Source organism: Erigeron canadensis, chromosome 1 (genome assembly GCF_010389155.1).
Source record: "Erigeron canadensis isolate Cc75 chromosome 1, C_canadensis_v1, whole genome shotgun sequence".
Taxonomy (NCBI): domain Eukaryota; kingdom Viridiplantae; phylum Streptophyta; class Magnoliopsida; order Asterales; family Asteraceae; genus Erigeron; species Erigeron canadensis.
In genome coordinates this window covers 45,453,998-45,467,369 of record NC_057761.1, presented here as the reverse complement: position 1 = coordinate 45,467,369, position 13,372 = coordinate 45,453,998, and the positions used below count along the sequence as shown (strand labels likewise).

The window sequence follows — 13,372 nt, the reverse complement described above, 5'->3', positions numbered from 1 at the left end:
ATGCAAAATTTAATTAATATATAATATACAATTTACTTTCAATCTTTAAATTTATTATAAATGAATATAGACAACTTAAGACACTTAATACATTTTATTTATAAGCATTAATTGGATAGTTTTATGGTTAGGTATCTTGTATACAATACAATCATAAAAATATACCAATTATACTACATACATCTTACATTTTAGATTGGAAAAAACTATAACTTCTTAATACGGGAAAATTACAATTTTCGTTCTCGAAGTTGGCAAGATTTCAATTCTCATCTATAAAATGAAAAAATAGCAAAAATTTAAAGTCGACAATTATTGTATTTTTTGTCCCCGCACTAACGTCCTTAGATTTCCTCTATTAAATTGAGGGTATTTTTGTCAATTTCTTATCAGCTTTTTTCTTTCTTTATTCTTTTCTTCCTAGCAAAATTAGCAGCCTAAGATCGATGAATATGTATTGGGGGTGGGGGTGGAGGTGGGGGTCGGGACCCCAAATTTGCATTAAAATTAATCAATAAATCAAAGAAAAAAATAAAAGGAAAAATATGTCCTAACTATTAATGAATCAAATATGTATCTAGCATTAAAGTGATGTTTGTTGGTGGCAAGGGAAGGGAGATGATCGGATTTAGTGATGGTGGTGTCAACATTTATGGGATTGTGGAAGTTCCTGCTATTCTAAAGAGAACTGGTGGTGGTGCCTTCGCCCTCCGGTTATATACAGATTTGGTGATGGTGTTTCCGATTAAGGGTTTCGAATGGTGGATGACGGATGGTAGTGGTTGGAGCTCTCATTTTGTCGATGACATCTATTCACCAGGAAAACATCTTTTTTTTTTCCTGATAAATGATAATAATAAGAGATGTAATGATAATTATTAGCATATCTTGTATATATAGATATTGTTAGAGAATTGAGATCAAATGAGGTTTTATATGTGAAAAATACAGTTATTGTTTAGTGGGACGAAAAGAAGAAAGAGAAAAAAAGGTGATAAAAGTTGAAAATACAACTTTAATGAAGAAAATTTAACGATGTTAGTCATGGGAAAAAAATTGCTAAAACTGCTAAATTTAAGATGTTCTTATTATTTTTTTCCCTTTAGAGATAAAAGTTACAAATCATGTCAACTTCAAGGCTGAGAAGTTTAATTTTCCCAAAATATAACGATTAACAAAATCATCATATTAAAATGTAGTAGTAACTAAAGTTAGTAAGTTACGAAGATGTTAAAATAATTATGGGCTTGACTTGTGACCATTTCAGGCCCATCCGCCCATGTTACAGTACTTCATTTTGAGAAGGAATCTCGATGGAATGTGCAATTATGCATTGCAAATTAACCAGGTGTGTATTGCAATCAGTAAACTCTACTATTATCTCTCAGCTGATAGTAAATAATTAGTGATAATGGTAGTGATTTCTGATTCTGAAATAATCCATATCTCATAACTAGTTTATAATAGACTCATGTAAAAATGGACTTTTCAGTTTTCAATAAGTATAAGACATATTGTATTTAAGGTTTTAAATTCTGATCTTGCTTTAAATTTATATTTATTGGTTAATAATGTTAACAAATCAAGGAATGAAAGGTAAAAAGTAAAATGACAACTATTGTGCTATTTAAAAAGTTGTAAGGCGTAATAATCATTTCATTGTATGAGAAAATAAAGTCGCTACTAAATGCTACCGAGATTTACAGTCGTTTAAAGAAGTTTAATTAGTATATTCAGAAAGGAGTTTACTAACTACACCATAATTAGTTGATTATATTTTAATCAATAATGGAATCTATAATAGTTGATCACCATAAGTATGTTAAATTTTATTTAACCGTAGCATGTATAATAACTAGACGGGTGCTTGCGCGATGCGACGGTGACGGTGGTAGCGATGAAGCTGGGGCGACGGCGGCAGTGATGGACGTGATGTGCGGCAGTGACGGTGGTGGTGGCATGGTGGTGAATATAAATTACTTAATGTAAGAGGGTTAACATGGTTCCTTAAGGTTTGGGGTGTCTATGTTATAATTTATTTCATGAGGGTATTATAGATAAATATATGAAGATGTTTAAATTAGTGAATAAAGAAGAGGTATAATATGGTTATTTCAAAATTTTAATTACTTAGGGGAAAAATAGTTTGTTTTATAGAGTAGTATAGATATAGAAGTATAGACAAGTAATGAACTAATTAATTGTCTTTAATCCATAAAGGTTAACTGCAAATGTTTGCGGACTATGAACAAAATTTCGTGGCTTACATTTATCGGGTTCGACTTTTTAAAATAACAAATATCTGGTTGAGGTTTTTTTAGGTGCGACCTCGAATAAAACTTCAAAAAAAATCATATTGTCAAAAGTCACGTGGCAAATTATTTAAGAAATTCCTCTTTGATACTCACCTAAGAAATTTGGTTTTTATTTAGTCTATAAACACACATAAGTTTAAATTTTCAAACAATAGTTTGGTTGCAATTGTCATAGAAAAACGCTAGAATTATCAAACATGCCATTGTTATGTTACCGATTCGTCATTTTCAACAACTTTGTTACGTATTTAATTTCGTAGTAGTATTTGTTTAAGCTTAATTGCTAAAGCAGTGGAACTATGACACGAATCCAAAGATTTTTAAATCATATTATAATGTAGTGTAACTAGGATTATTAAAGTGAAAGTACGAGGTAACCGTGACACGTCTATCGATCCGTCACGTACCTAAATGAAAACCTAGTTCCCACTCATGTCCCATGTTTTTTTTGTTTTGTTTTAATATTTTAAAATATTTTTTTTGGATTCGGTTGTAGATAATAATTAACAAAACTAGAGTGTTACTTATTAAAGGTTTTACTAGTTATACTCGAATGCTATTAAGAAACATATTTTCCTACCTTTATATGATACATCCTTGTGTCCGGATTATTTGATTGATTATTCAAAACTGAGATACAGCATAAAAAAGTCATATTATTGATCGCGCCAAAAGTTATTATAAACAGATAATCTAACTCTTAATATTGCAATGCAATTATAAGCCTCGACTAGCATTTTACTCGCGCAATGCGATGGTGTGGTGGTGGCGGTGGCGGTGGCGGATAATAGTGGTGGCGGCGTTGTGGTTATTATTGTAACAATAATTAATGTAAAAGGGGTAGTATAGTTATTTTAGGAGTTGATGGGTTTGTGTTGTAAATTATTTCATTAAGGGTATTATAAGTATTTTAAGTGAAAATGTTTAAATTAGTGAATAAAAGAGAGATTATCAATTAATTCATTAAGGATAGAATGATTATTATGTATGGGAATATTTTTATGAGAGAGATTGTTGAAAAGTATTAGAAGAAAGATTCTGATAATTTCTATAAAATAGTATGAGATATACATTGCAAGGGACTTAATACAAGAATCATAACATATGTGTCATCATGGATCTAAAAGCTTATGCAACTTCCCTAGTCTTTGAGTAAAATATAATTTTATCTATCTATATTATGTTATACAACATTTATCTTCTTTTAATTTTTTCAATTAAGTCATTAATGTTGGGAAAAAGTGCATTTTTCCACCACTTTGGACATCAATAAATATATAGTCGTGTGACATATATTGCGAACCGTTTAGTAGGTTTTGTAGTCTCTGGCCAAGGCTACGTAACAAACTAAGATGCGTCCAAATTGGGTTAAAGGTGAATGAGATATCGAGTCTCAAAGTTGTGTGTTTGGTGCATAAGTTGGAGTTGGAAAAGCTTTGTCCCACATTGGTGTGGGATATAAACTTTTACTAGTTTATAAGTGGAGGTTTCTAAGCTATGTCAAGATCTTGTGTTGTGTTTTACTCTGACTCCTACCCGCGCGCAGGGGGGGGGGGCAGAAAACGGGTTTCTGGGTCAAAATTCTCTGAACCAACGCGCGACCTGCGGACACGAATGCAGCTCGAAAAAGTGGGGCCCGCGCGGGGCTCCTTTTGTTCTTTTTTAATTCCTTTATCATTATTTAATAATTATATTAAAAAATTTCACTTGAAAGATATATAATATCCACTTAAAATAATTATAATATCATTGATGAAATTAATTTACAAAATCAACTCTTAACTCTTAATACTTATTTCATATAATTACTTTTACATTAATAATCACAATAGTGTCGCTGTCACCACCATCGCCACTACCCGTTGCCATTGATAACACCGCAATCATTACACACCGTATCGCGGACATATAATAGTTAATAAAAGGTATGTATGTGCCATGTGTTTCAACTAGTTAGGAACATCTTACAAATGATTATATATAATTAAAATAAATTTTTGTAATGGTAATTCGTTCACATCGCGGAAAGTAGAATGTCTCTATCTAGTACTACCAAAGTGATATACACGTGTTGATTGTGCCACTAAAATAACCTTTTGGTCATAACCATACCGCGTGTGTCCACTTTTGCCAATACTTGTGCCACAAGGCGAACCGACTAAAATATATCCATCCATGACATGACCTAATAATAAAACTCTAGCTTCTAGAACATCAAATGATTTTTTGCTGGAAAAATCAACTAATCAATATCCACGTTTGCATGGTTTGGTTTGGTTTTATTTTGTTATGACTTAAAGCCAAAGTAAAATCGAATATTTTGTTTGCATGGTTTTTAATTAAAATAATTTTGGATTAAATATCCGTTTTCTTAACAGAAATATTTAAGAGTTATTATAAATATTCGGCAACTAAACTATCTACCAATAAACTTAAATATAATTGAGATGTTCTTGAAACGATACGTGGCGTAATCTTTGACCGACACAAGTTTTTTTAATTTATTTATTTTATTAAATTAACATTTTTAATTGCATATAGATTCAATTTCCTTATTTAAATTATAATTAAACTCTAACTCTTACTTTATACATACAAAACACATTATAACTTTATTTCATCGATCGTTTTCTCATTAATAAAATTGTCTCTTTTTTTCTCAATTCTTCAACTCCTATTACTTATAATAAGTTAATAACATGAAGACTTAAAAAATTTGAGTTTATGATCGGAAATCACAAAGTTATTTGCCGTTATCCACTATGCTTACAAGTTCCAATCTTGATGTGATCGTAAACCTTAAGGTAAATCCAAAACATTAACTAAACAATATTATATTTATCATTACTGTTTATTATAACTTAAATTCGATCATCGGTTTACTTTAATCACAATTTATTTCATACTCACAAATCATGTATGAGACATATTCGAATTATTTATGATACGATCTATATGTCTACCGTACATTATACGAGTATTAGGACTAGTATAATACTCCGTATATATAATGGAACATAAATAATTCATCCTGTCATATATACCATAACCAAACCACTCACTTCGATCAACCATAAATATAAACCGAACCTTCAGTTTGTATGCTAATTATGTTATTTTAAATTTTAACATTTACTTTTTCAAAATGCCCCTGCTATCTATTCTATATTTATCTAAAATAACTATATTACCCTTTTCTCTCCCCTCAAATATCAACCAATCATATTCTTTCTCTCTCCTCCATACATTATTTATTTCTCCAAATCATTTAAAATCTTTTATCTCAAAAACCGTACATCGATAAATTATAAAAATTGCATGAGTGTTCATAAAATTTCGTGCTCTTTAATTAGAGTTGTCATTCGATATACTTTCGACGAATTTTTAAATCTGAGGACAGAGCCCGTACGGCTAAGACATTTGGCTATGACTCTCTTTGACCTATGACCTATCACCCCACCATCTCACCGCTGCAACGCGCGAGTACTTGTTCTCGTGTTATTTTAAATCAGTTATATTAGTTGGTTAATTTGATTTGGTTATCTGGTTAACTCCTTTTTTTCTTTTAAATTACCGCATAAAAAAAAATCTGCTGATTTAAAAACATGACAATTCACATTTAACTAATTTATTTTAAAAAACAAAGTATTTTTTCAAAGACATGACTTAAGGTTGAAGGTGACGATTATCTGGCTCCCGTGTTTAAACTGTAATAAAGAAAATTATGGGGTTTCCATGTTAGTTGTGTAATAAAGAAAGTGGAAAGTTATGAGGATGTTATGTTACAAAGTTAATTTCATATTTATATCTTTTTTATATAACCATTTATTATTATGTTAATTTTTTAATTTATAATAATAAATTAAAATTATGTTTCAATTAAGTTTGTTTTACTTTGCCTAATTAATATTACAATAAATTCAATTAAAATATTAAATGTAAGAATAAAAAAATTTGAAATATATTTAACATCTGTAGTATAAATAGAACCAACCATTGTTGTTAATCTTAACTTAGTCCTAAATAACAGCATGTATTATTAAAAGTTAATTAATGTAAACATGTTATTTGACATGAAATTAATGAATGATATTCACAGATAATATTTGATATGCACAAGAATCATTGTTTATTCTGTTGACAAAGAAAACATATAAATCAGAAATAACTAAAAAGATCATCACAATTCAACAAACACAATAATATAAATCCAGAATCAAAGGTGCTTTCCTACTACAAAACTGAAGGCTGCTTTTTCTAATTCTCGCCTGAAGCAGCCATAAAACAGAGGTTTAAATGAAAATCCTATTCCTATATTTAGTTGCCTTCCAGCAGATTTCGAAGTCTTTCTCGGGCTTCTTCTGTCATGTTGCATCTAAACCTCGGTCTTTGACGACCCACTTCACGCCCTGATGACGATAAGCAAACAACAATGGCAGTAAGATTGTCACATGTGTCACGATGTAAAGCCTGATTAACAAGCTCTCTAGCGCATTGACTAGGGTCATCATATAGTCTCAGCTGACGTCTGACAAGGCCAACCGCTTCTTGATTTGACATCACATCCCAAATCCCATCACACCCGATAATCAAAAACTCGTCATCTTCGGTCAAAACCATTTGCTTCACATCCGGTTTAGCAGTGAGAGGGGATTCAGATCCAATTGGTGATTTCATGTACCAGTCTCCCAGGGCTCGAGTAACTGCCAGTTCGCCGTTGAGGTAGCCATCCTCGATAAAACCACCTAAAGCCTCAACCCTTGTCTTTTCCTCCAAGTAGCTTGGCCTATGATCTTCTGACATTTGTATTGCCAGACCATTCCTACAAAGAACTGCTCGGCAGTCACCAGCATTTGCTATCAATAAATGTTTACCGAGAATCAGAGCAGTTAAAGCTGTAGTCCCGCAATAATCACTGATGCTACATTCATCAGCCAAAGCTTGGTCAGCCAGTAAAAACGCTTTGCAATGAGAATCTATTAACTCCTGTAGGAATAAGTCGTCAATATCTGAAGATTGTGGCAAATCAGAATCCATGAAGAATAACTTCATGGCATGATCTTTAAGAAAGGATGCGGCTTCAGAGCCTCCGTGACCATCAAAAACAGCATAGAATGAACTTGGAAGTGGCCACTGGTAAAGGGCACCCAGCTGCTTAGATAAATCATCAATTCGAATGTGTTCGTCTTCATTAGATCTACGAGGTCCAATGTCTGTATGACTCCCAGACCGAATGCTAGGACTGAACTTTGTTGAAGAAGAATCCACCAAGGTACAGCTCACAGTCTGTAATACACAAAGAAAGATAAAAGGGTTAATCCATAATCAGAAGAAGTTAACTTAATACTAGATGGAGTGCTAGAATATTTAAAATACAACATACTTTTCAACCATACAACCTAATACACCAGTAGTAACCTATTTTAACCCAACAACAGAAACTAACAGAAAAACAGACTTCACATTCAATAAAGTAACAAGCATGTATCCAAGAAAAGAAAGGTACTAAGATAACTGTTTGGGTCATAATTCAGATTACCAGCTTACTTCAGTTGCAATATGAGCCTAGCATAGACAGTTGGACTATACACGACTAGCTAAACCCATGCCCCTCTATATTTTACGCCACCTAATGTTCTCCAAACTTGACTTGCATATGGAATTTATTTCGTAAAGATCAGCAGATCACATAAAAAAAATTCAGTAAGTGAGAGTTATCTGATATCCTAATATGATGAACAAACTAGAGCATAAACCAGAGATAGGTATGACTTAAATAGTCGAACACTTGAACCAAAATCAAGCAACATACTAAACTTTTCTTGTCTAAGATATAGACGTGTTTAATATAAGTATATCCATGCTGCCTTATTTTTCTTCAGGTACTTCTAAATTCCTACTCTTCATATATACAGCATATCTTTCGTAATCTATCACACTAACCTCAATTCAAATCTTGAAAATAATACATCAATCTTAATTGTCACACCCTTATCCTCACAGTATACAGGCTCAACATATAACTGAATATAATATTCACAATCACGGAAAGTTACCTGGCTTTGTTGGGCGAAGGAAGATTAAATACATTAACCATCTAACCTCATGCTTTTATTTATAAATTCTAATCGTGCGCTGTTCCATTAATTGTCAGAACTACAAGCTAACTACCATTTTTGATCAATATGTTCTTAAAATCATTAATAACATTCAATAAAATTTAATTTAACCTCCCTTGCATATACACACAACTAAAATCTAGTACATATCTATATCCCCTGACACACTTTAATAGCCCGCATCGTAAAAAAACCCTAAACAAAACATTAACTATCTGAAAGCCTGATTTTGATGTATTTCCTCTTTCATTCCAAACATTTACTGCACAAAAGGAACTTAATTTTTTTTAAAAAGAATAAAAATTACATCTTTATCATAAATAACTTACTTTCGACCTCAAAAACAAAAACCCCAAAACTTAAAAGGTGCAGAAATATTGGAAATTTAATTCATGAGTAATAATAATTAATATTTAGATCATAATTGGTACTTAGTACTAATCTTAACGAGCTCGAGTAAATTCCAATTTCAACTAACACTAAAAAAAAACCCTAATTTCACAATAAAAAGATGAACTAATAACAAGCAATGAGAAAATTAAAAGTAAAAAAACCCTAATTTAAGGGGGGGAAATAGGGTTAGGAAATAAAATATACCTGATGAGAAAGGAGATCAATAGAAAGGGAAGCGGAATCAGGTGAAACGACGTCGGATTTAGGAACAGAAATATTGAATTGAACAGAACATATAGTCGTAGTGCTTTTTTCACACATAATCTCTACTGCTTCTGCAACCATCTTTTTCTTTCAATTAATTCGAGTTTTTTTTTAAGAGAAGAATGAATTTTGTTTGTAATAATAAAAAAGGATCTGGTAATCGGTTTCAGATATAGAATTGTGTTAGAATTAGGATTATGATTAAAACTTTTATTATGGGATGGATTATGGAAATTGTTTTTTGAGAGAGAATTTTGGCAAGAGTTGGATTGGAAATTGTGTGTGAAGGGGGGTAATTAGGGTTTTTTATACTCTGGTCTTTCAGTCTTTGTTATTAACGCGGGTGCGTGTATTGACTCCCCCCACAATTTTATTTTGTTTTCCATTTATTGTTTTTATTTTTTTATTTATTAACAAATAAATAAATAATACTCGTAATAAATATGATGGATTCTTATGTCATAATTACATGTAGATATTTTGTAAAAGATTTTTTTTTAAGAACATGTTTTGTATAATATCAATTCAATATACAATTGTTAGTATCACTCAAAGTAGACTACATTGTTTCAAATAAATATTTGTCAATTCAATATAAATGTCAACATCAAAGTCGGAATCCTATAACCTATGTGTAAAACTTTAGGTGCATTAGTCAGTTCGTCCTTTTTTTTTTAACCATTAGTCAATATTTGAAATCATTATACAATGATGAAATCTTACAAGTACTTTAAATTACGAGATATAAAGCATGGAGCCTTAACATCCGACTTCATTTGATTTCTTTTGTAAAAGAGTTAGACATTTAATTTGTATACATTTTAATAAAAATATTATTAATAAGTAGAAAAAAACCAACCATAATTAATTTTTTAATAATTAATCTAAATGTCATATGCAAATAATTAATTTTTATGAATTACTTATGGTGGTGAAAGTCAAAACCTATTAGGAAGAAGCCGTTGATTTCACAATAAAGACCATTAAAACGAACCAGTAGGTTTGGTTATTGCTATATACATTTTTATGTTTCTTTAATCTGAACTTAGGTAAGTTTGAACTTAAACATAAACCAATAACAATATATGTGTTTACCATTTGACTACCTTGGATATGTAAATTTTGTTATGCTTTAAACTATTTAGACATATATCGTCGTTATTAAAATCTCATTGTATGAAATCAGATTAACTGCCAAGACAAGCATTTACTTGCTTTTGTGGATCAATTTGATACAACGCATAATTTGTTTAAAGTTAATTAATCTATGGAGCTATTTTGGCAAACATTAAATATTGAAGTCGCTATAGTTAAGGTACTAGATTTTAGCCCCGTGTCCAATACTGAACACGAAACTTACGACATTATTAATATTAGATATTAATACATGTAACTCATAAAAGCTTATAAGTTCAAAGTTGAAGATTTAAGTGGATACCAAGTGTTCAATTCTAATGCCAAGAATGTTAAGATAATAGAAAGAAAATTAATATGATAAAAGAACATTGGAAGGATATACTCTCTTTCATCATTTGAAAGACTTCTTTATAGACCAAATTTGTTGTAGTGTTTTTTGTTTTTTCATCTTTGTCACATATTAACACCTTAAAACCCCTTATTGACTTAACTCGAGATACTGCAATGTACAATTGTTCGTGTATGAAAACCGGGCTTTGTAGATAGAAACCAATTTAAATAACATTGTAAAATTAATTATTCAATTACTATTAAAATCTTAATATATTTGCATTAAATTAAATTTATTTTTAATTAATTAATTATATATATATATGATAGAACATATTATTGGATATGTATTAGTTATTATTTTATTGGATAAATATTAGCTATTATTCTATCAGATATATATTAGTTATTATTGTATTTGTTTATTATATTAAAGTTATCGGGTAAAAAATATAAGTTGGATATATATTAGTTATTATTTTATTGGATAAATATTAGCTATTATTCTATTGGATATATATTAGCTATTATTATGTTTGTTTATTATATTAAAATTATCGGGTTAAAAGTGTAAATTTGTGATGGAAAACAAAAAAGTGTAAATTAAAGTCAAAATTGAAAACAAAAGTCAAAATTAAGAAATCGAGAGCTGTGATTGGTCGATAAATTATTAGAGCAACTGTGCTTTAGTATAATAAAAAATGATACTCTTTCAGAGAGATACGTAAGACTAAGACAAAAACCAAAAAAAGTATTGTATTAATTCATTCATAATTTCATATACATTTTCAGTTTATCCTCTAAAACATTGGATTAGTTTGTCATCAATTTAAATTCCTTTTAAGTTTAAACTGATTTATGTCAGAAGCCGGTTATGAGTAAATATATGATGATGTGTCAAACCCTTTGTTACGTAATTAATGACTAGAAACAAATTACTACTCGTAGTATTTTTAATTTTCTAAAAACTATTTGTGAGTTGACATTCACATCCTTCCAGCCGTTTTACACCAATTCTCCCGTTTATTAGTTTATGACAAATTACACAATTGCCATTCATCATTATAACCGTTGATTAATTAAATCTAATGGCCCTAAATGGTTCCTATGATTCTTACAAAATTAGAGGTTCTCAAAATAAAGACTTTCTCTCTCTCTCTCTCTCTATATATATATATATATATATATATAGGGATTAGGTATAGTAAAACAAATATTAAAGTAAAACAAATAAGACAAGATCTTGACCTTTAGATCATGGTTAAATCGATGCACGAAGATTCACGAAGCCAACTGATGCACGATGATTTTCATGATGCACAGTGATTTCAGTGAAAAGAAACCTATTGTTTTATTTGTTTTACTTTAATACTTGTTTTATTTTACCTAAAACCTATATATATATATATATATATTAAATTGAATTTTATTTTTAATTTCTTTAATTTGAAAATTAACAATCCCCAAATTAAATCATAAACCAAATTCTACAACCAATTTGGTCCTAATTCAAACCATAAAATCAAAAGTCAAAACACCATACTGTAGTATGTTACTTTTAAAAATTCGATTTTAACCTGGTTTGACATTTTTATTTTATTTTGAATTCATATATTGAAGATCAAGATCCCAAACAACTATTGACTAGTTAATCCTCTTGGTTTTATAAGAGTTTACAAGAGTGACTTTCTGTTATCAGCATGCGCGAGTGCGACACATATATACTTGTAGATAATATTTATATTTAGCTATTTTTATTTAAGAATTAATAATAGTTTCACGATGTCAATTGGTACTTTGCCTCATCATCAACCATAGTTGGATGATGACAAAAGCCCCATTATTATTCTAACAAAGTTATTTCAATGCATCTTCAAAAAAGTTCTACTCCTTTCAGGAAGCTACCAGTTTAACAATTATTATGACAAATCATTGATAAGAATCTTCAACTAATTATCCAAGACTTTGAGTGATTCGATAAAAAAAAAAAAAAAAAAACATAGTTCAGGAGAGGCGCAATCTGCCACAAAAATAAAATGATAGCTTATAATTAATTAAAAAGTGAAAATCGAATATGTAGTTGACTTGGATGTAGTTGCACACATATCATTTAAATAATTGATATATTATAAAAATAGCCCTTTTAATTTTTTTGATGACTGCATCAAAAAATGATGCAATTAACTGTATCCACGCTAAGTCCTTAGTTAAATTATTCTAACATTTGTATTGTTGGTCCTTAAAGATATAAACAAATATACGTTTACCAGAAGACAAGAATGTTTTTACAAGAATATAACTATTAATCCGATTTTCAATTTTAAAAAAAACTAGTTTAAACTGTTTTACAAACACAGTCAAGATATATGAATGATGATATATAACGATTTAAGCACAACACACTCGGATCAATATCAGTGGCGGAACCAGAATCGAAAATGACTCGTACCACAATTTTTTTCCACTAGCCTTGTATCGACATAAAGTAACGCTAACAACAATAACGACTAAATTGTTACGAATTTTAGCATTTATTTTAAAGAATTTTTAGCTATTTCTAATGAATTTCAATTCTACTAGTTTTTCTTTATCATTTAGTTGTATAGATACATCTTTCTAAGTTTTATTGATAGAAAATTGTTTCAAAAGTTTAAAGTGGGTTACATTTACCGGTATCCCATGTTTAACTAAACCGTAGCACGAACAAAAAATACATCATTTTTCGAAAAACTTGAGTTATATGAATTTAGCGAACCCGTAGCCCCAGTTAAACCTAATTCCAATGTAGTTCATCCCCTAATCAATATGTAACCT

General features: G+C 30.0%; 1 protein-coding gene across 1 annotated transcript; it reads right to left on the bottom strand.

The window, feature by feature from the left end:
* Positions 1-6,467: 6,467 nt before the first annotated feature.
* LOC122608864 (probable protein phosphatase 2C 49) lies at positions 6,468-9,350 on the bottom strand. The gene is made up of 2 exons (XM_043781941.1): positions 9,032-9,350; positions 6,468-7,601 (listed from the first exon to the last, which is right to left on the bottom strand). The coding sequence occupies exons 1-2, from the start codon at positions 9,170-9,172 to the stop codon at positions 6,633-6,635; spliced, it is 1,110 nt and encodes a 369-aa protein (XP_043637876.1). The 5' UTR covers positions 9,173-9,350; the 3' UTR covers positions 6,468-6,632.
* Between the last annotated feature and the right edge of the window lie 4,022 nt (positions 9,351-13,372).